Below are 20244 nucleotides of genomic sequence, written 5' to 3' on the forward strand. Positions count from 1 at the left end.
ACTGGTGCTTCTCGTTTGCATGGCAAGTGGTAGGCAGGGTGGGCCGAGCTTCGCCGATACCGATGAGGGAGGGGGGCGTGGGCCCCCGTGTCTTGCTGTCTCAGCGCCGGATGAGTGAGGCTAATGAAGCCCTTTCCCGGCCTGGCATGCAGCAGCAGCGCGCGGAGCGCTGCTGAATGGTGAACGCGCCCGGCCATCTGGATTCACTTACGGAGGCACCCTGACAGCTCCTAATTATAATTAATGTACTTCTTTGCGCGAGCACGCACGAAAAATGCCCAACATGGCGTCCGAAAACTACATTTACCCTATCACTTCAAGCCTATTAAAACGACACCACAACGAAGACGAATCACTGGCCAGATGACAGAACACTCTAAGGAATGTGTGGAATGTGTCTCGCCAAAGCCCTAGGAGATACTTTTTTTTTCTCTTCTTTAACATTAGGATCTCGAAACTCCTCCCACTTACGTGGGCGGAGGCCTCGCCCTAAAAACACAGATTTGCAAATGACTAACGTCTGAGCCAATGGGTAAAGTCGGCAGAACCATGCCTCATGCTTTGGTCGTAAACAGACCAATGGACGAAGCCCGGTGACAGAAAGCATCTCAAGGTATGTATTGTATCAATTGTTTTAGAGGAAAAACTAAAAAAAATCAATAGCCGTTTGAAAGGCCATCCTTGGAGAGCGAATAATATCGGAATCTGAAAAATATTGACGATTTCTCTACAAAGGAATGAATTAGTACACGAAGCAAAAAAGTACGTTCGCAAAATAAATAACAATTGCATTGCAGTGGTCTCTCCAATAGTACCAAACAGACTGCAATGAGGAATTTCAAGTTACCTTATTTTTTCAATTAAAAACGGGAAGATGAGTCGCCCACTCGCCCTTTCTTCCTTCACCAGTCCTATGATACCAACAGGCCCTAGCAACGGGCGACTCTGGCGGGCTACGCGTCTCAAAACACTAGGGCACGCACTAACATTTGGAACAACCGGCGGCCATGTTAGGTAAGAGAAACTAGTCTGAGGACGGGGTTCTGACATCTCGCTAAAACAGGCTACAGCTGCAGCAGTCGAAAAGATCTTTCTTATTTGCGCGGTTCCGGTGCTTTAAGGACAATGAGTTTTCAAATAGAAATAAAAAGACTGTCCACGACAGCATCTTAAACGTCACAGATAAAAGTGATCTCATGCCACGCCGCGTCTGTCACTGAATGCTCCTGAACGAGTGAAGACCTACTACCAGGGTGGCTTCCGCGTCCTGATGAGCTAGAAACTCCCAGTTGTTATTCAGAGAAAACTACACGTGACAGATAACTTCACACTTTTCTAAAAGTTTTCCAAATAATTCCTTCTACGGATCTTCCAGATTGTATTAATATAGAATGACTTCAAACCGTTTCAGACAATTAACTTTTATTAGCCACGTCTTCGTGGTGGTTCGACAAAATCTACAAAGTATACCGTTTAAAGATGGTCTTGGGGCGCTCTTGTGAAAGCACGCAAACGCTTCATTATGGTGCAAAACCCCCGGCAGTTCAAATGAAAGATTCCCAATACTGTATCAACGAATGCTGGTAAATTAGCGCTCGTTGACTCTGTGTTTGCTGACGTTGAAAATACAAGAACATTCAGGAGATACGATTCACTTCTTTGATTAGACCACAAAAGATGTCCGCCACGCTGACAAGGAGTTGACTATTAGTTTCACAAACACGTGTATATGCCGTTGGGAACCCAAACGCACGAGCCCGGCATTCTCCCAACCACACAGTGCGCGCGCCTGTCTGCTGAGTAGGGAAAGTTTTCTTGGCAGACTTCGCTACCCCCACCTTCCTCTCTTTTGCGTTCAACAGATGGTAATCGTTGACAGCGGGTGCCGGGTCGGAGGATGAATGGCGCAGCCTTCCCCATCTTCGACAGCAAGGAGAGAGCCCTGAAACTTGGAGAGAGCTTCGAGAAGCAGCCACGCTGTGGCTTCCACACCATCCGATGTAAGAACCCGGCAGAAAGCCAGTCTGTCCTGTGACGGGTGGTTGGAGGAAAGGGTGACATAGCGAGGAAGAGGGTTAACCGACGCGCCTTGTTCCCCGCAAAGGGTTCCTCGGTTACTTTTGAAACTTTGTATTGTTTTGTATCTTTAGCGCAGCACACATGCGTTAATGTCATAAACTGTTTGTTCGATGCTACTACTTACTGCACCGCATGCATTTGGTGTAAATATGGTGAGACACTATATCGGTATCGTTTAGAATTAGTTCGGATTAAACAGTTTAACAACCCTTTATTAGCCACGTTTGTCTCTGGATAAGCACGATTTAAGTATTACATACATGCCAACATTTTAGACACCGAGATTTAAAAAATAAAAATTCGGGAGAATATATTTCTCCCATTGACTGCTATTGAAGCAGAGGCAATTTCACTGCCATAATAAAGCCATTTCATGCTTTAAAAATCGTGAGTCTCCCGTTAGAATCAGGTCTATTGGCGTTTATGGTATTAATCTCAAAACGCAAACTGAGACTAGAAGTAACACTACGTTGTACATACAGATCGTGCGAGGTTTGTATTCAGAGCGTTCTTAGAAGAGGCTATGATCTGGCAATGAATGTGAACGTGTGTCTCTTTGGCTGAGTCTCGGACCCTTACAAGTTGGGTGATTAACAGTGCTACAAGAGATGCACTTTCAAAAGTTGTCAATTATTTTTTTCCAAATTTCAGAAGTAATAGGCCACGCTCGATGTGCGCTGAAATGAAATAAGTAATTATGTATGCTATTATGTTATTTAGAGTTTAATTTTCCATTTGTTCCCCTTCCATTTCTTGCAATAAAGCGTGGTCGTTTCTTGGATTTTTGCATTTTACCGTCCTCTTGTAAGTTTGTTTTTCTTCCAAGTAATACGATGAATTAATACTTGAAGCAGTTTTATGTGATGCAGGAAGCACGTCGTGTAGCTAATACTGGCCCGCAGGATCGTCATCAAATTTACTTGGACAGCGTGACGTGGTGACGTTTCTTTAGTTATTTGCTGATGAGTTCATGATCGTTGACATTTCTATTTAACGGGACCCGTTTTTTTCCCCTATATGGGGCTGGCTATAAGTAGGCAGAGTTTTGTATTATCCAGTGTGGCAGGAACTTGTACTTGGTTTGTGGTGAATCGAATTTTGGTTATGAAATCTGTTAAAAGCGTGCAACTTTTTTTTTTTTTTTGCCAATGTTTCCTGGTTGTTGCAGCCGATGGTGAAGTTAGGAATTTCAACTTGGAATCGGGAGGAGTTTAATTGTTCATAGTTGTGTGCCAGACAGCCCTGGATTTGGCAATGTCTGCTGCTGTCGGTGATGTGCTCGCGCTCTCTTTCTCTCATATTGGATTTACTGATTGATAGGCTTTATTTCGGTATGCAAATACCATACAAGCAATACAAAAATACAGTATGTAAAAATGACATATACAATTTTATACACAATTGATAAAAATAAGTACAAAAGTTGACTAGACATATTAAAACAAGGATTAAATTGACAAGGAAAGCCTTCTATTGCGAATCAACCAAGCGCATTTCAGGAATTTTGACACAGCACATACAATCACGGGGGATGTGTCAGTCTTTAAAATGCGCATTGCCACTATACACTGACGAATGCCCAGCAGTCTACAGAGTGGTTTGAGCCAACGAATCCGTGGCGCACGATAGTCCGGGCATTCAAAGAAAATGTGGACAACTCACTCTTTACGTTGAAGTAAGCAGTTGATATCTGTTTGGACCGTGGATCCCATTGACCGACAAGACTCTCAGATAAGACTGGCTGTGCTCAACTTCTTAATGTACTTTGATTGAGGTTGACTAGGAAGAATCTGACTGGCCCTTGGGCTTTAAATAGGTCACTTCAGGTTTCTGAAATTTTAATGTAGTCGTATGGATAAATAGTTGATGGTCAATGATATATGTAGTGTACCACTAAAATACAGTGGTCTTGAATCTGTGACATCTGGCAAATATCTTTATTGTGTCATGTCGATCAATGCTATGGTAGTTATTCAGAGATCTGGAACTACCAAAAGGTAGGGGACTCCCAAAATGTGACCTTGAAGGCATCATCCACTATTATGATGGTAGTTGATTCAGGGCTTCAACATGACTGGAAGCTGTACAGACAGTTGTCTAGTAGCTGCTTTGCACCTATTTGTTATTGCAGTTGAATGGCCACTGCATTATCTAAAACATTCCAGAGCAACGCAATAGAGCATACTGACATGGAAAGTAACTAGCATTTTGATGGTGTCGCCTTTATGTTGATTGAAGTTTACAGTGTTGAGGAGCTTGGGCAACATGTCTTGGCTTTTTTTCTGGCCCGGTCTTGTGGGTGGTTGAAGTTTCCACAGTGTTGTGTAAGTGGTTGATGGTGTCACTTTGGTCTGTGATTTCTTCAAGGAATATTTCGTTTGTGCAGAGATGTCTGTATATCAGGTGGAAGATTGCAGTTTGTGCTGCAGAGAGAGAGCGAGAGAGAGAGCATGGGCTACACACAGAGAAAGGTAACAAATTCCTGTAACGTGTATAGCCTGCATGTTTTATGGATGATGGTAAGCCTTAGTCTAAATATGTGTTGTGGTTTTTGTGCTTAAATGGTATAGTTACATGGAAATAGGGTGTTTAGGTCGAAAGGTGGGGGGGGTGAGGCAGGTTTCTGTTAATAGAGCAGCACAGTAGTGAGTGGTAATCATATCTTTGCCTGCAAGGTGTGTTGGCGCATGGGCTTACATGAGCTGTAATGTCTTTTCTATTCTGAGAGACTGAATGATTAAGTTGGATTAATTTTCAGTCCTTTAGTTCGATTATTAATCTGTGAATTAAAATAAGTGAACTGTTGCAGAATCAATTGAAGGGCCTGCTAGAAATGTTGTTACCTTTATAAGTTTGTGTAGCTGGTTTGTGTGTTGCTCATTTATATGAACAGTATCCCTCTTCTCCCTAATTAGGTTCTCTTTCGGTCCTCAGAGTTAGTTCCTATATTTAGCTGCTAAGGTTTAAGCATAGTTGACCCAAGGACAGTTAAAGGGAAATTCGAGCAAAGTAGACAGAATTGAATACATGGCAGTAGTGAAGTCATTAAAGGAGTTTGCTACTTAATGTTCATTTAAAAAAAAAATATTCCTGGATTTTGTTTACAATCTTGAGTTTCAGTTGCTTTACATCTGTTTCCACATTACTTAGTTTCACACCCATGCATTTTTCTTCACTCTGTGTGTTTTAAGGGTCTTTTAAATGCAGGGTTATCAGGACATTATTCAGGAAATTGAGGGGCTTTTCTGAACATTTCATGCACGCCCCTTGATTTATGTCCTTTCTCTAAGCTCTTCTGTACATTCTACCCAGTCAATTACCTCAAGCCTTTGTGGCCTTAAACTGAAATCAGTTTACCTTAAGCTATAACGTTAGTCCCGTCAACCTTCTAGTGCATAACTGTATGGCACACTCCATTGTGCTTATAGTAATTGAAATGTTGGGCTGGGAATACGTGTTTTATGTGAACCTACTCTTTGATAACTTACCAAGCCCCTTCTCTCACAGGATAGGTACGATTTTTGTAGCTTCTGGCCTTTTGCTTTCCATAGGTACCAGATCATTTCTGGGCACAGTGCTAATTCAGTTTTAAACCACTCGCAAAAACAGCAAACCAGCAGGCTAGGCTGCCCTCCACTACTTATTTCCTAACCATCTTCAAAATTTAAAATGTCAATACTCTGAGACCCACCAGTGTTACCGCTTTGTTTCCTGTGAACAAAGCTTTCCCTTAAATGGCAAAATACAAATTCAAAATATACTGCACCTTTCACTGGTCCTCATTGGAAGTGGACTTATTGTTATAGAAAATATAATGGAAAACTCTGTGGTAGAACGTACAACGTGCTAGGCAGGAGAAGGAGCCATGTAGGAGCTAGGCCCGGCTCAATACCGTGGCTTTGCCAACTTTTCTTTCCGCAGGCGGCCTACCGGCTTCTCTGAGTTGCGGGCAGCGCCGAGCTTCATCACCTGGATCCACCAGCCGCCCACACCTATCGGATCAGTACAATCCAGCACTTCTCGGTCTGCTTCTAGGCAGCACAAGGGGCTGAGCCGGCCATAGCCCAGGGAGTGCGGTTGCCGTCGGACGGCGGCTGCTGAGTGATTGGCCCCACTCGCTTCTAGCTCCACAAAGCGCAACACACTGTTGCTCTTCATGCTGGCGTTGCCGCTTTTTAAGTTGTGGTAGAAATCAGCAGAAAACACCAGGCCCATGGGAGCTACACCTATGCTTCAAGAGTGGCGGGGGGGGGTGGATCTTCGGCGCACCGCCCCGCCAGTATCCTGCCCAGGGAGGCAAAGGATTGCAAGCCAGGCGCAGCGTGCCTCAAGGATCACCACCAGCCGCTCCTGCAGTTAGGAAAACAGGAGGTAGTTGGCTGGCTGACACCGGGAGGGTCTGTGCAAAACCTGCTCCAGCTTGCCCCCAGTCCATCTTCAGCTCATCCTTCCTGTCCACCACCCCCCTCAGCCTCCCTTTTCTTTTCAGCAACAGTTACTCAGGTTCTGAGCCTAATTCTCCAGATAGTCCCAAGGTCTCAAGGCTCTGAAAAGGGGCTTCTATCAGCCTCTAACAAACAGTGGCAAAAACAGCAGCGCAACACTTCGTTCTTGGCACAGTAGCACGGTTAACAGCATTGCCAAAAAGAGAAATCCGTCCAGAAATAGACAAACAGACCAACCCACTAAGAGCCTGTGCCTGCACCAAGAGAGACAGCAGCTGAGCCCAGAATTTGAGGGAAAGTGTGAGGGGAGCTGGGATAGCAAGGAATCCGAGACCTCGGGTGCTATCCAACCACAATCACAAACTCATCCAGCGATGGAACCCGGAACTCATCTGAAGAGCAGCCCCACAAAAGAAGGTTCAAATATCACGCCGCCTCCACCACCCTGCCCCGCCTCACCCCAAATCCCCGGGGTCGAATTCAAAGCTACTTAAAAAGTTACACAAACCATCAGCCCTCGTTCTCACCTCATGAAAAGCCCAAAGGAGAGTATGAGGCATTCACTATCCCTAAGCAGGTTGCCTCTAATGAGCCCGGTGCCTGCGGAGCTCACAGGGGTAAACTCAGGCGTGTAAACTCCCACCTCACACTCTGTCAAGACTGCGACCTAAATATGAGGACCTCTCAAAATAATTGCTTTACAACAACCGTGCTAATCCATACAACTTCCCCCTCCTCATGGAACTGAGACCCAGCCAAGCTCTCTAAAATCTTCGGAGCTATAATCTCCACTCAAGGTGCAAAGGCGGTGTACTACACTAGACCTCGAGCAGGAGGCCCTATTAGACCAGTTGTCAGCGTCACTAGAAGCTCCGGTAGATGCACAAATAGAAACGTCTCTGGCTCAAACACCACTAATCAAGAGTGCTACTAGTATTCTCAATTCTCCGCACTACTCCCACGTAGGTGGCAGTGGTTCAGGCAGCCCCGCAAGCTTAGTAACTTCTTTCTTTTTTTTTTTTTTAGAGTCTTCAAAAAAAATCTTTATTTATAGTTTAGCAGGTAACACAGCTGTGCGCCTACATCCACTTCGTGGCCGGCAGCTCACAATTCGATCTTTGCGTTCTGTCACGGTGTATTGGCTTCCAAGCCGTTGATTAACACAGCATGCCGCCTACAACCACATAGGGCCGGCCGCGTATGAAATCAGCATTTACTGTGCCAGCCTGGTGTCCTGCACCATATCTGCGCATCCCCCCCCTCTCCCACATCGCTTTTATGCCCATCCTTCTCATTGCAGTATGACTTCAGTGCATCTTACAGGGAGAGAGGGCACAGCGCAACCTATGCTCTGCAGGCATGTGTTAAACTCAACTTTTTTATCAACCTTTACAACTTAAATACCTGTTGACCTTGTGTAGCAATCATTAGCCAGTGTGCACACGTCAACTGTGTAAACGTAGAGCAAACTCAACAGGGCACATTACCGTACACTCCTCGTACTTTCCTATCACGTTCTAGTCACATTCGGGGGAACGTCTCACATACGTACATACTTTCATCCATCACACCTCATCCCCCTAGCTCATTTTCTGGTATTAGTTCTGATCCACACTTCCCCAGGACAGACCACCTCTCATCCCTCTCTTTCCAGCATTTACTCATCGTCCCCTGACTGTTCAGCACAGCAGGCCTGCAGGTATTCGCGCAGCGGGCCCATATGTCTTTAGGTTTCGACTTCACAGGCAACTCTTCCGCATATGTCTCAAGCTGGTTTCTGCAGAACACCATATCTTTTAGCCAGCCCGATACCTTAGGAGAACGTTTGCTGTCCCAAGTGAACTCATAAATCATAAGGTGGGGAGAAGGAAAAAAGAGTTGGATCCAACCACTTTCCTTGGAACGTAATGTTATGAATCAATTGTGGGGGGGGGGGTTGGATCACTTGTCCTGCTAACCTGGGTTTTCAGGTTGCTGGGATGTCCCTTGGTAAAAAACCCTCATACACGTGAGTGGGTATTCTTGTTGGTAGCGGTATATCTTGGTTCTCCGCTATTGCACTCTCGTGTCTGCATAATCACGGGGTTAGTTGGTATGCATCCTCCGCCAGGAGGTAGTAACCCGAGGTTAAAAGCAGTAGTGTCCAGTGACAAGTGGTGAATGTGAAGTTAAAATAACTCGGACAGCCAGAGTGGATATTTATTATTCCGGATTCGAGTTAGTGGTGAAAATATAGACAGATATGCGTAGGGAGAATTATTAGGGTTCTCACGCTATCAATTTTCGTAAAGTTAAAAGGTCGACTAGTTTCAGCCCTAGTTGCCTGGGAGGTCGGTGGGCTTTCTTCAGGACCGGGTGATGTATGTGTGGCAAAGCGACATATTAGTCCTTTGCTGGTTGAAGGTCAATGTTGTGCCTGTGAATATAAACAATAAGGGTAACCTCGGTGAGGGTGATGGGGCTATTATACAGTACGTACTGTGCAAATTAAAAACGATCAATACTTGTTCGCTCACCATTTACTGCTGGCAGTTGCCACATACTCCTGTACCTGGTAACTAGTCTGTAGTTTTGTCATGCCTGGTTTGTTATTAAAAACCGGGTCTCTTAATTGCTAGAGTCGCAGAGGGTTAACACACGGTTCATATTTACATATTAAGTGCCGATTATATCTACGAGGTGTCTATGGTACCATACATGTGTGGTTATTCTGTGACAATCATTCGATACTTTCACATACCTCCGCGCACTCCGTTCTGCGCTTCCACGGGTAACAGGGAGTCTGGGGGAAAAGGGCTCTTTCTAAAAATAGTAATAATGAGGGGTAACAGATTAGTTTATGGGGGTGTACTTAACTGTAGGCGCCATTAGAGCTCCGTTCACGATGTTACCTGTAGCTCCACGCACAACTTGTGCTGACTCTGCCGTCCTGTACCCGGTAGAGTTAGTTTACTTCCGGGATTATTTATTCATCTCTTGTACGTATAGAGCTGGAAAAAAGACTCTGCTACTCTCTCCTGCGTTAGTGGGTATGTTTAAGGAGAAAATCTTTAAGGAGAAAATATTTGTTCGCAATTCCCATCAATAAATTTAAATTAATCGTATAAGTTCTCTTCATGTCATAAAGTTCTTTAGTTTAATACGGTCGACGTTTGACTTCAGTGCTATGTATGGATTCATCTGTTCAGGCTGGCCCATGGAATATTATCGTTCAGACCTCGCACATCAGTCCCTAGTCTGTGTACCCACCTCTGTTCTTTTTCGAATAGTATTCGTTCCGCATTGTGGTCCTTGGTTTTCAAGGTTTCGAGAATGATCCATTGCAGATCATTCACTGTATGACCTTGTTCTAGATAATGTGTGGCCATCTTAGTCGTTGTCTTACGACATTTAACATTGCTGCGGTGCTCGCAGATTCTCTGTTTTGCTTTTCGGCATGTCATGCCTATGTAATTGAGATTACATGGGCATGTGATCATGTAAATTGCATGGCTTGTATTGCAATTAGTGTGGTTCCTCAATGTCCATTTTAGGTGCGGGAGGAGTTGTATTTCTTTTGTTGGTCTGGTTAATGGGCAGACCGAGCATGATCCGCATGGGAAATGTCCTGTGATGGGCGGGAGATTCCAAAGGGTACTTTGATTCTGTGATGTGCTCAGTCTTGGTCTGGTGTGGACTAGGAGGTCTTTCAGATTTCTGGTTCGTTTATTGGCAAATCGCGGGTTGGGCCAGGAGATGCTCGCAGAAGTCAAGATGCGCCAGTGTTTGTTTATTATTTTCTTTATTTTGTTTGAGACTGGGCTGTATGTTGTGACGCATGTGAGCAGATCTTCTTCAGTGGCCCTGTTGGTTGTTTCTAACTGTGCCACCCGATTTTGATTTCTGTCTCTTTTTACATTTATTGATCACCTTTTTTGGGTATTGTCGTGCTTCCAGTTTTTTACAGAGGTCATTTGCTTGTGCCTTATAGTCATCGGTCTTGCTGCAGTTCCTCCGTAAACGGAGGAACTGACTGTAGGGCAGATTCTCCCTCAGGGGACGTGGATGGTAACTGTTAAAGGATAAGAGACTGTTCTTTGCAGTGGGTTTAAAGAAAGTTCTGGTATGGAGGTGGTCATGCTCAACGTAGATGGTTATGTCCAGAAAGTCTAGGTTTTTCTTATCGGCAGTGTATGTAAATTTTAACCATTCATCCTGTGCGTTCAGCCATGTGTGGAAATTTAACAGACTCCATGTCGCCTTCCCAAATGAGGAGTATGTCATCTATGTAACGCTTCCAGAAATGGATTTGATGTTGGTAAAGGTTGTCTATGTTGTTGATGACCATTTTCTCGAAGTTGCTGACATAGAGCCCTGCCACGCTCGGGGCAAATGTACTGCCCATTGAGGTCCCATGGCATTGTCTGTACAAGGTTGTCTCATATTCGAAATAATTTTCGGTCAGTGCAAGTCTACAGCACTCCAGGACAAAGTGGCGGGGGGTTTTGAAATGCCAATCCATGTTGAAAAGTAGGTTCTCCAGGGTATTCAATGTCTTCTCTTGTGGCAAACTCGTGTAGAGACTTTCTACATCCATCCCTACAAGGATCATGGTACTTTCCGAGTAGGTTACTTGTGTTAAGTGATTTAGAAGGTCTCTAGTATCCTTCAAGTAGGTTGGAGTTTTTTGTACGAGGGGTTTCAAATACTCGTCGGCAAATTGAGAAAGAGGTTCAAGGACGGACTCTATGCCGGAAACAATGGGTCTGCCTGATGGTGGGAGACGCGCTTTGTGCGTCTTAGGTAGAGAGTAGAAATAAGGTGTTCTGGGTGTCTTGGTCACCAGGAACTCACCTTCTTTTTTTGAAATCCAACCGTTGATTTCGGCTTCCTCTACCATCAAGGCAACTGTTCGTTGTTGCCTTGGTGTTGGGTCAGTTGTTATGATCTGGTAGTATTTCTGGTCTGCTAAGAGATCCTGGCATTGTTTATGATACCCTTCTTTCGTGAGGAGAACTACCCCTCCCCCTTTGTCTGCCGGTTTGATTACGATTTCGTCATCGTGCTTCAGTTCGTACAGGGCCTTTTGTTCTGCCTTAGTCATGTTCTGGAAAGGTTTTTCTGTGTGTTCGCCCAAGTTGTCTAGTTCCTTTATTACAGCCTGCTCGAATGTTATGATTTCTATTGGTACCTGAGAGTTCATGGGACAGAATTTCGATTTGTGCCTTAGTGATGTATCACCATCTGCTATTGGTTGTACTCGGTCCTTGAAAAAGGCTTTTAGTTTCAATTTTCGGCAGAATTCCGATATTTCACATTTTGTCTTAAAAGTGTCTAGACATAGACAACATACTCCTCATTTGGGAAGGCGACATGGAGAGTCTGTTAAATTTCCACACATGGCTGAACGCACAGGATGAATGGTTAAAATTTACATACACTGCCGATAAGAAAAACCTAGACTTTCTGGACATAACCATCTACGTTGAGCATGACCACCTCCATACCAGAACTTTCTTTAAACCCACTGCAAAGAACAGTCTCTTATCCTTTAACAGTTACCATCCACGTCCCCTGAGGGAGAATCTGCCCTGCAGCAAGACCGATGACTAAAAGGCACAAGCAAATGACCTCTGTAAAAAACTGGAAGCCCGACAATACCCAAAAAAGGTGATCAATAAATGTAAAAAGAGAGCCAGAAATCAAAATCGGGAGGCACTCTTAGAAACAACCAAAAGGGCCACTGAAGATCTGCTCACATGCGTCACAACATACAGCCCAGCCTCAAACAAAATAAAGAAAATAATAAACAAACACTGGCGCATCTTGACTTCTGCGAGCATCTCCTGTCCCAAACCGCGATTTGCCAATAAACGAACCAGAAATCTGAAAGACCTCCTAGTCCACACCAGACCAAGACTGAGCACATCACAGAATCAAAGTACCCTTTGGAATCTCCCGCCGATCACAGGACATTTCCCATGCGGATCATGCTTGGTCTGCCCATTAACCAGACCAACAAAAGAAATACAACTCCTCCCGCACCTAAAATGGACATTGAGGAACCACACTAATTGCAATACAAGCCATGCAATTTACATGATCACATGCCCATGTAATCTCCATTACATAGGCATGACATGCCGAAAAGCAAAACAGAGAATCTGCGAGCACCGCAGCAATGTTAAATGTCGTAAGACAACGACTAAGATGGCCACACATTATCTAGAACAAGGTCATACAGTGAATGATCTGCAATGGATCATTCTCGAAACCTTGAAAACCAAGGACCACAATGCGGAACGAATACTATTCGAAAAAGAACAGAGGTGGGTACACAGACTAGGGACTGATGTGCGAGGTCTGAACGATAATATTCCATGGGCCAGCCTGAACAGATGAATCCATACATAGCACTGAAGTCAAACGTCGACCGTATTGAACTAAAGAACATTATGACATGAAGAGAACTTATACGATTTAATTTAAATTTATTGATGGGAATTGTCGACAAATATTTTCTCCTTAAAGATTTTCTCCTTAAACATACCCACTAACGCAGGAGAGAGTAGCAGAGTCTTTTTTCCAGCTCTATACTTACAAGAGATGAATAAATAATCCCGGAAGTAAACTAACTCTACCGGGTACAGGACGGCAGAGTCAGCACAAGTTGTGCGGGAAGCGTGGAGCTACAGGTAACATCGTGAACGGAGCTCTAATGGTGCCTACAGTTAAGTACACCCCCATAAACTAATCTGTTACCCCTCATTATTACTATTTTTAGAAAGAGCCCTTTTCCCCCAGACTCCCTGTTACCCGTGGAAGCGCAGAACGGAGTGCGCGGAGGTATGTGAAAGTATCGAATGATTGTCACAGAATAACCACACATGTATGGTACCATAGACACCTCGTAGATATAATCGGCACTTAATATGTAAATATGAACCGTGTGTTAACCCTCTGCAACTCTAGCAATTAAGAGCCCCGGTTTTTAATAACAAACAAGGCATGACAAAACTAGTTACCAGGTACAGGAGTTTGTGGCAACTGCCAGCAGTAAATGGTGAGCGAACAAGTATTGATCGTTTTTAATTTGCACAGTACGTACTGTATAATAGCCCCATCATCCTCACCGAGGTCACCCTTATTATTTATATTCACAGGCACAACATTGACCTTCAACCAGCAAAGGACTAATATGTCGCTTTGCCACACATACATTACCCGGTCCTGAAGAAAGCCCACCGACCTCCCAGGCAACTAGGGCTGAAACTAGTCGACCTTTTAACTTTACGAAAATTGATAGCGTGAGAACCTCAATATTTCTCCCTACGCATATCTGTCTATATTTTCACCACTAACTCGAATCCGGAATAATAAATATCCAATCTGGCTGTCCGAGTTATTTTAACTTCACATTCACCACTTGTCACTGGACACTACTGCTTTTAACCTCGTGTTACTACCTCCTGGCGGAGGATGCATACCAACTAACCCCGTGATTATGCAGACACGAGAGTGCAATAGCGGAGAACTAAGATATACCGCTACCAACAAGAATACCCACTCACGTGTATGAGGGTTTTTTACCAAAGGACATTCCAGCAACCTGAAAACCCAGGTTAGCAGGACAAGTGATCCAACCCCCCCCACAATTGTCCCAAGTGAACAACACACGCCGTCTTGCCAGTAGCAACGCCACCTGAATCAGTTTGTCCAGTGCACCTTTTGCTACAGACCCGTGCCCCAACAGGCACAGCGCTGGGTCGTTATGCATCTCAATGCCTGTCATCTTTGCCACATTAGTGAGCACTTCATCCCAGTATGTATGCACCTGGGAACACTCCCAAGCCAGGTGTATGAATCCCGCATTTTCGACTCCACACCTCTTGCATTTCCCCTCTTCTCTCAATCCTATTTTCCACAGCTTGTGCGGAGTGTGGTATACCTGATGGAGATATTTTAAATGAATGATCCTCAAATTACTGTTGGGGGTCAATTTCCCTGTTATCGCGCATACCCGTTCCCACTCTACCTCTGTGAGCGGGGGGTCCAAAATATTATTCCAACGCGTCAGACTCCCATCCGCTGAGCGTGGGGTGTCCGCCTGAATCGCTTTATACAATTTAGTCATCATTTTCTTTTTCGTGGGGGCTGTTATGACCAACTGCAACGCGAGTGATTGCGCCGGTTCTGCCGGAAAGTCAGAGTAATGTGCTCTGACGGCCTGTCTCAACCTGTGACACGTAAACTTGAACAACAATGTCGGGTTCTCGATGTATGTTAGGTCGTCTCCCGACATATACGTCCCCTCAGTATAAAGGTCCCCCATGGTGACTATTCCCACATCTCGTAGGGATTTAATCGACCCCGTATCTTGTGCCACCAACAGTGCAGCGTGCCCCTGTATAGGTAAAGCGGGCGCCTACAATGGAAGCTTGTGTGTTCTCCGCCCTATGGCTTGCCAGGCCGCTATCGTAATATCTATTGTGTTTATTTCTGTTTTAGGCCTGTGTCTACGAGCATGTGTCAGTATGCCCTTCAGTGGTGTGGGATCCGCATCTCCCTGCTCCACTGCCACGTGTGGTGTGAATGCATGGTGTTTAAACCAGTAATATGCATATTGTGCTTGGCAGCAGAGATAATACAGATATATATCCGGCACCTTGAATCCTCCCTTATCGTAAGGAAGCGCCAGTGTGCGCCAACTTATACGTGGCTGTTTCACGCCCCACACTAGTCTAAGGAGTTGCGTTTGGATTGTCTTAAAAAAATGCGCCGTCAAAGGGACCGGTACGTTACAAAACCGGTACAGTAGCTTAGGTAAAATGACCATCTTTATAACAGCAATCCTGTCTGCTAGCGATAATGGCAATCCCATCCACCTGTGTAGTAATCGCATCGTATGCTGCTCCATAATTTTCGGTGATCACCACTTCCGGATCTCTGTGTACCCACACTCCCAAGTATTTCACCGGTTCTGCGGACCATATTCGGGGGTATTCCATCACAGGGGATGTGGTAGCAGCAGTCCACGGAATAACCACTGATTTTTGCCAATTAATACTTAATCCGGAATATAGGCCAAACTTTATGTATTCCCTCAATAGTGGTGATGGGTACACTGCCGGTTCACGCACATACAGGACCATATCGTCAGCATATAACGATATCCCTACCGGTCTAGTATCGAACTTCAACGCCGCAGCACTGTGTAACTGGCGCACCTTACACGCTAGAGGTTCTAGGGCGATAGCAAATAATAACGGGGACAGCGGGCACCCCGGTCATGTGCCTCTGCCTATTCGTAGTGGGTCAGACATGTCTTCCCCCGATGCGGACTCGTGCCGTAGGTTCCACGTAGAGCAATTGTTTCCACCGGACGAACATAACGGGGAAGCCCATTCTATGCAGTACATGTATCATGTAGCCCCACTCCACTGAATCAAACGCCTTTGCGGCGTCCAATAACACCGCAAATGCTTGGAGTTCAGGGTTTAACACATGCAGCATTGCAAATATGGTGCGTAAGTTCAGAGACGTGGACCGATCTGGTATAAAGCCCGCCTGATCCGGTAGGACCAACAGGGGCATCAGTGGCTGCAACCTGGTGGCTAGAATCTTCGCTAAGATTTTAGCATCTATGTTTATAAGCGATAAATGGCGATACGAATCGCACTTCTCCGGTGGCTTGTCCTTTTTCAAAAGTGTTATAATTAACGCCTGTCGAAGTGACGGGGGCAGCTTGCCATCTTCATAAGCCTCAGCATACATTGCCAATAGATGGGGTACAAGGAGCTGAGTATGTGCTTTATAAAATTCTGCTGTCAGCCCATCTGGTCGAGGCGCCTTCCCATTCGGGAGTGATTTAATAGCCGCCACTACCTCTTGTTCATCAACTGGTAAACTGAGGTATTTCCTATGGGCATCGGACAGCCACGCGCATGCAACGTCCTCTAGATAGTCATTTATAGCCTGACCTCCAGTGTCGCCCCTGGAGGTATATAGTGTTTCGTAGAATCGCCTAAACGAATCTCCCACCCCCTCATCATCTACTATACGATCTATAGGAGGCTGCATGGCTCGTCGCGTTAGCTGGGCCGCTAGTGATCTGCCCGGTCGTCCACCTTCCCCATATCGTCTGGCCATGTAACGTTTGGACTGGTATTTAATCTCGGAGTCTGCAAGTTCATTATACTCATCCACCACCTCTCGCATATCCATCAGCGTCTGCGCATCATGCTCGGCATCATACTGTGTTTCAAGCTCTCTCAATCTCCTCTCCAGCCTGTGCAATCTATTGCGGATATCCTTCAAAATCCCAGCAGTCGTGCCAATACACGCCCCTCTAATCGTGACTTTGAATGCCTCCCATAGCGTCCCTTCACTGTCCACTGATCCCACATTCTCTGCAAAATACATCTCAATGCCCTTCCTAATCCTGTCCGCATATAGAGGGTCTAGTAAGGCCTCTGCGTGGAATCTCCACGTGAATGGCGGCCTCTGGTTTTGGGGGATGTTCATCGTTCTCATTACTGGGTTGTGATCACAAAGTGTTCTGGGCAGAATAGTGACATCAGCCACCCAGCAGTTTACTTCCTCACTGACTAGCCAGTAATCTAATCTAGACCACCCGTTTGTCGCGGGTGTTATGTGTGTGCCAGCCAGCGTCTGTGAATGTCTCATGCGTCCTGTAGCCCAAACTCTAGCATGCCATCTTTTACACACTTGGCAACCCTGCCCATTCTAACCCCTAGTGGATTCGACTTGTCCAATGTGGGATCCAAATGTGTGTTCAAATCCCCACCCCATAATATCGCTGTATCTGGCCATGTCCGTAGTACTCTGTACATATTCAAATAAGCAGTCGTGTCGTCCACGACTGGTCCATAAAAGTTTATGATTGTGACTTGTACATGTCCTAACTGCCCCAACACCATCGCCCATCTGCCCTCCTTGTCAGTTGCTGAGTCCAGTTCCTGAAATATCACCCCCTTCTTTACCAAAATTAGCACACCCCTTGCGTATGAGGAGTAGGAGGACGCCAATCTGTACGCTGCCCATCTTTTCGCTACTCTAGCGCTTCTGTTACCCCCGTTAAATGTGTCTCTTGAAGCGGCGCTATCGAAGCATTCTGCCTGTCCAACTGCGCCAATACCTGTCTTATTTTCCGTGGCGTGTTTAGGCCGCGTACATTCCACGATATTGCCTTGTACACTGCGCCCCTCACGTTAGTGGTGCTACCCATCCTGGATGATTCTTAGTCAAATAATCGTACAATATGCATTCCACCCCTTTTACTTGCCATATAGAAGAAGTACATTCAAGTACCCCAACACTGCAAACTCTGACAACTTTCCCCCCCACTCCCTCCACCCACTTCAGCACACCCCAATCGCTAAAGACATGACCCCCTTCAAACACCCCATCAAACCGTAACTTAAGATCTTTGCAGTCCATTTGGGGATTACCCATTGGGGGTCGTGCCCGCTCCCACCACTCCCAGATTGTGTAAGGGAGGGGAGCCATCGAATCACAATTGTTCCCTCTTACCCCTGTCGTGGTAATCTCTTCATGTGTATCCCACCCGCCCATGTCCATAGCGCCCCCGCAGACGCTCTTGGTCTCATACCGCCACTTGGTAAGTAATGTCTCTCATAATACATACTATACCCTTCGTGCAGGTCACTCCTCTATGTCCGAGGTGGCTGCTGCGTTGGTCTGTCTTTGATTCCGCTGCAGCGTCTTAGCGTACTCCATAGCCTGCTTGGGCGACGCACATATTTTACCCTTGTCATACATGCCTATTCGCAATCTCGCCGGGTAGAGCATGGCATATGGGATTTGTTCCTTTTGCAGCATTTCTTTCACTGTTTGGTACTCTTTGCGGGCCGCTTGGACCGCAGGTGTGAAGTCCGGATAAAAAGACAGCACATTTCCCTGGTGAGTGATGGATCCCTTCTGTCTGGAAATTTTCAGAACTGTGTCTCTATCGCGAAAATTCAACACCCGTGCTATTATCGGCCTCTGAGTCGCTCCCGGCGGAGGCCTCGCCGCAAGCGATCTGTGTGCACGTTCGATCGCAAACAGGGGTGATAGCAGTTTGGCGAACTCATTAGTCTTGTCCGCGACCTGTTGCAGGCCATCCTCCGCATCTGAGATTCGCTGCTCCGCCTCATCCAATCTCACTGCGTGCTTGTCCAACTTCGACGAGAAGTCATCCATTCTGCCTGTGAGCACTTCTATCTTACCGTCAATAGTCTGTAAGCTTTGCTGTATCGCCACTAGCGTTTTTGCAATATCGTTGCTCTGCATCGCAGCTTCTCTGCGCTCCGTGTCTGGCGCCGAGTCGTGCCGTTGACGCCCCCCTTTGCGCAGTTCAAAGTTTCGGCTGCGTTTTGTCCGGTTTCCCCATTGTCACAAGCCAGAGGTCACACACACTCAGATCCGCGACAGCAGGGCTATCCCTCTGTGTATTCTCGCCGCTGGCAACCGTCGCCCTTGCAGTCTCGTGCTGTCCGCCGAGGTCTCTCTACAACAGTGTCTATAATACCCCTTCGTACACCGGTCTATAGTTTCACAATGTGGGGGGCCAGTAATGGCGCCAGTCGTGCACTCCGCCGTGGTCTTCTCACACGGTATCAATTACTCCCCGGTGTCCCCAACTCCACGCTGCGTGTTCCTGGCAGCCCCGGCGTTAATACCTTGCTGTGCTCAAGGCTGGGCCCTGCGATTCCTGCGGGTGACTGCCCACTGTGTCTGCCGTCTTCACTCCTCTGTTATGGTCCAGCGCTCCCACCATTAATTAGGTTCTGGTCCCCCCGCGAGCCAGAGGTCTGTAGATTGTCCCCTTGTGCCTCACGGTAGCCTGGGCTGCGGCCTGTAGCACTCCCTGCTGGGATGAAGGGGGGGAGAGCCCTCTGCACTATTTTTACTCAGCTTCGCTGTTGTTTCCTCCGGGAGCGCCCGTACACAGCAGCCTTCTCTCCCCCTGGATTCCGTCGCCCGCCTCAAGCCACCATTTTCCGCCGAGTCGTTGGAGCCGCCGCGCGGGTCAGTTCACCGCCGTGTTGTCCCTTTGAGCGACCCAATAAGGCGGCTCAGCAGCAGCAGGACAGCAATAAAATAACTTCGCTCGTAGATTTCCCACTTTTAGGGTATTGGGCAAGGATATTAGCAAGTGTCCCTCGATGGCTGGCGGAGCTGCACTACAGTGCGGCCATTTTCGCTGAGCTCCAAGCCACGCCCCCAAGCTTAGTAACTTCAAATCAGAATCATTCTTCATTTAAACAGAACACAATAGCCAAAGCTCTTCTTTGGCAATCACAAAAATGGAGCTCTAGATTTTTCCAATACAGTTGATTTCTACTGGCCTAGTGGACCTAGGATCTAGGGTGTTTTTCCTAGAACACAAACTAGGCCAGATAGAAGAGGGCCAATTCTGTTCTTGCACCCAACTAATCGACAGACTGATCTCACTAACAGGAATCTTGTGGGCTCTACTCGACAACGCAAAAAAAAAAATCCTCATACGAAGGATCAAACTAGCAGATAACCAACTATCGCTTGGAATCTTTCAACAACAGACCAACCAGCAGCGAACCCAGTAACTCCTAGCTGTGGCAACAATTCGGTTGCTAATTCAGATTCTAACGCACACTCCATTTCCTACACAAACCCTCAGTCACACACAAACTAAACACAGCATGGTTCCATTCCCCCTGCGGTACAAAAGGGGGTG

General features: G+C 46.2%; 2 protein-coding genes across 3 annotated transcripts in view; one reads left to right on the forward strand and one right to left on the reverse strand.

Annotated features, from left to right (window-relative positions):
- Nucleotides 1-1014, reverse strand: part of IQCB1 (IQ motif containing B1) — a 378653-nt gene extending 377639 nt beyond the window's left edge. The window contains exon 1 of the mRNA XM_078682448.1: nt 848-1014. The gene's annotated coding sequence lies outside the window, so the exon portion shown is untranslated. The remainder of the gene's footprint in view (nt 1-847) is intronic.
- Nucleotides 1015-1745: 731 nt separating this feature from the next.
- The window catches only part of EAF2 (ELL associated factor 2), a 222075-nt gene continuing 203576 nt past the window's right edge, over nt 1746-20244 (forward strand). The window contains exon 1 of one of the 2 annotated variants that reach the window (XM_078682450.1): nt 1746-2000. In XM_078682450.1, coding sequence (XP_078538576.1) covers nt 1898-2000 — 103 coding nt within the window. In that variant the 5' untranslated portion in view covers nt 1746-1897. The remainder of the gene's footprint in view (nt 2001-20244) is intronic. The other variant, XM_078682449.1, reaches the window with a different exon arrangement.

The sequence above is a fragment of the Lissotriton helveticus genome, chromosome 3_1 (genome assembly GCF_964261635.1).
Source record: "Lissotriton helveticus chromosome 3_1, aLisHel1.1, whole genome shotgun sequence".
In the NCBI taxonomy this organism is placed as follows: domain Eukaryota; kingdom Metazoa; phylum Chordata; class Amphibia; order Caudata; family Salamandridae; genus Lissotriton; species Lissotriton helveticus.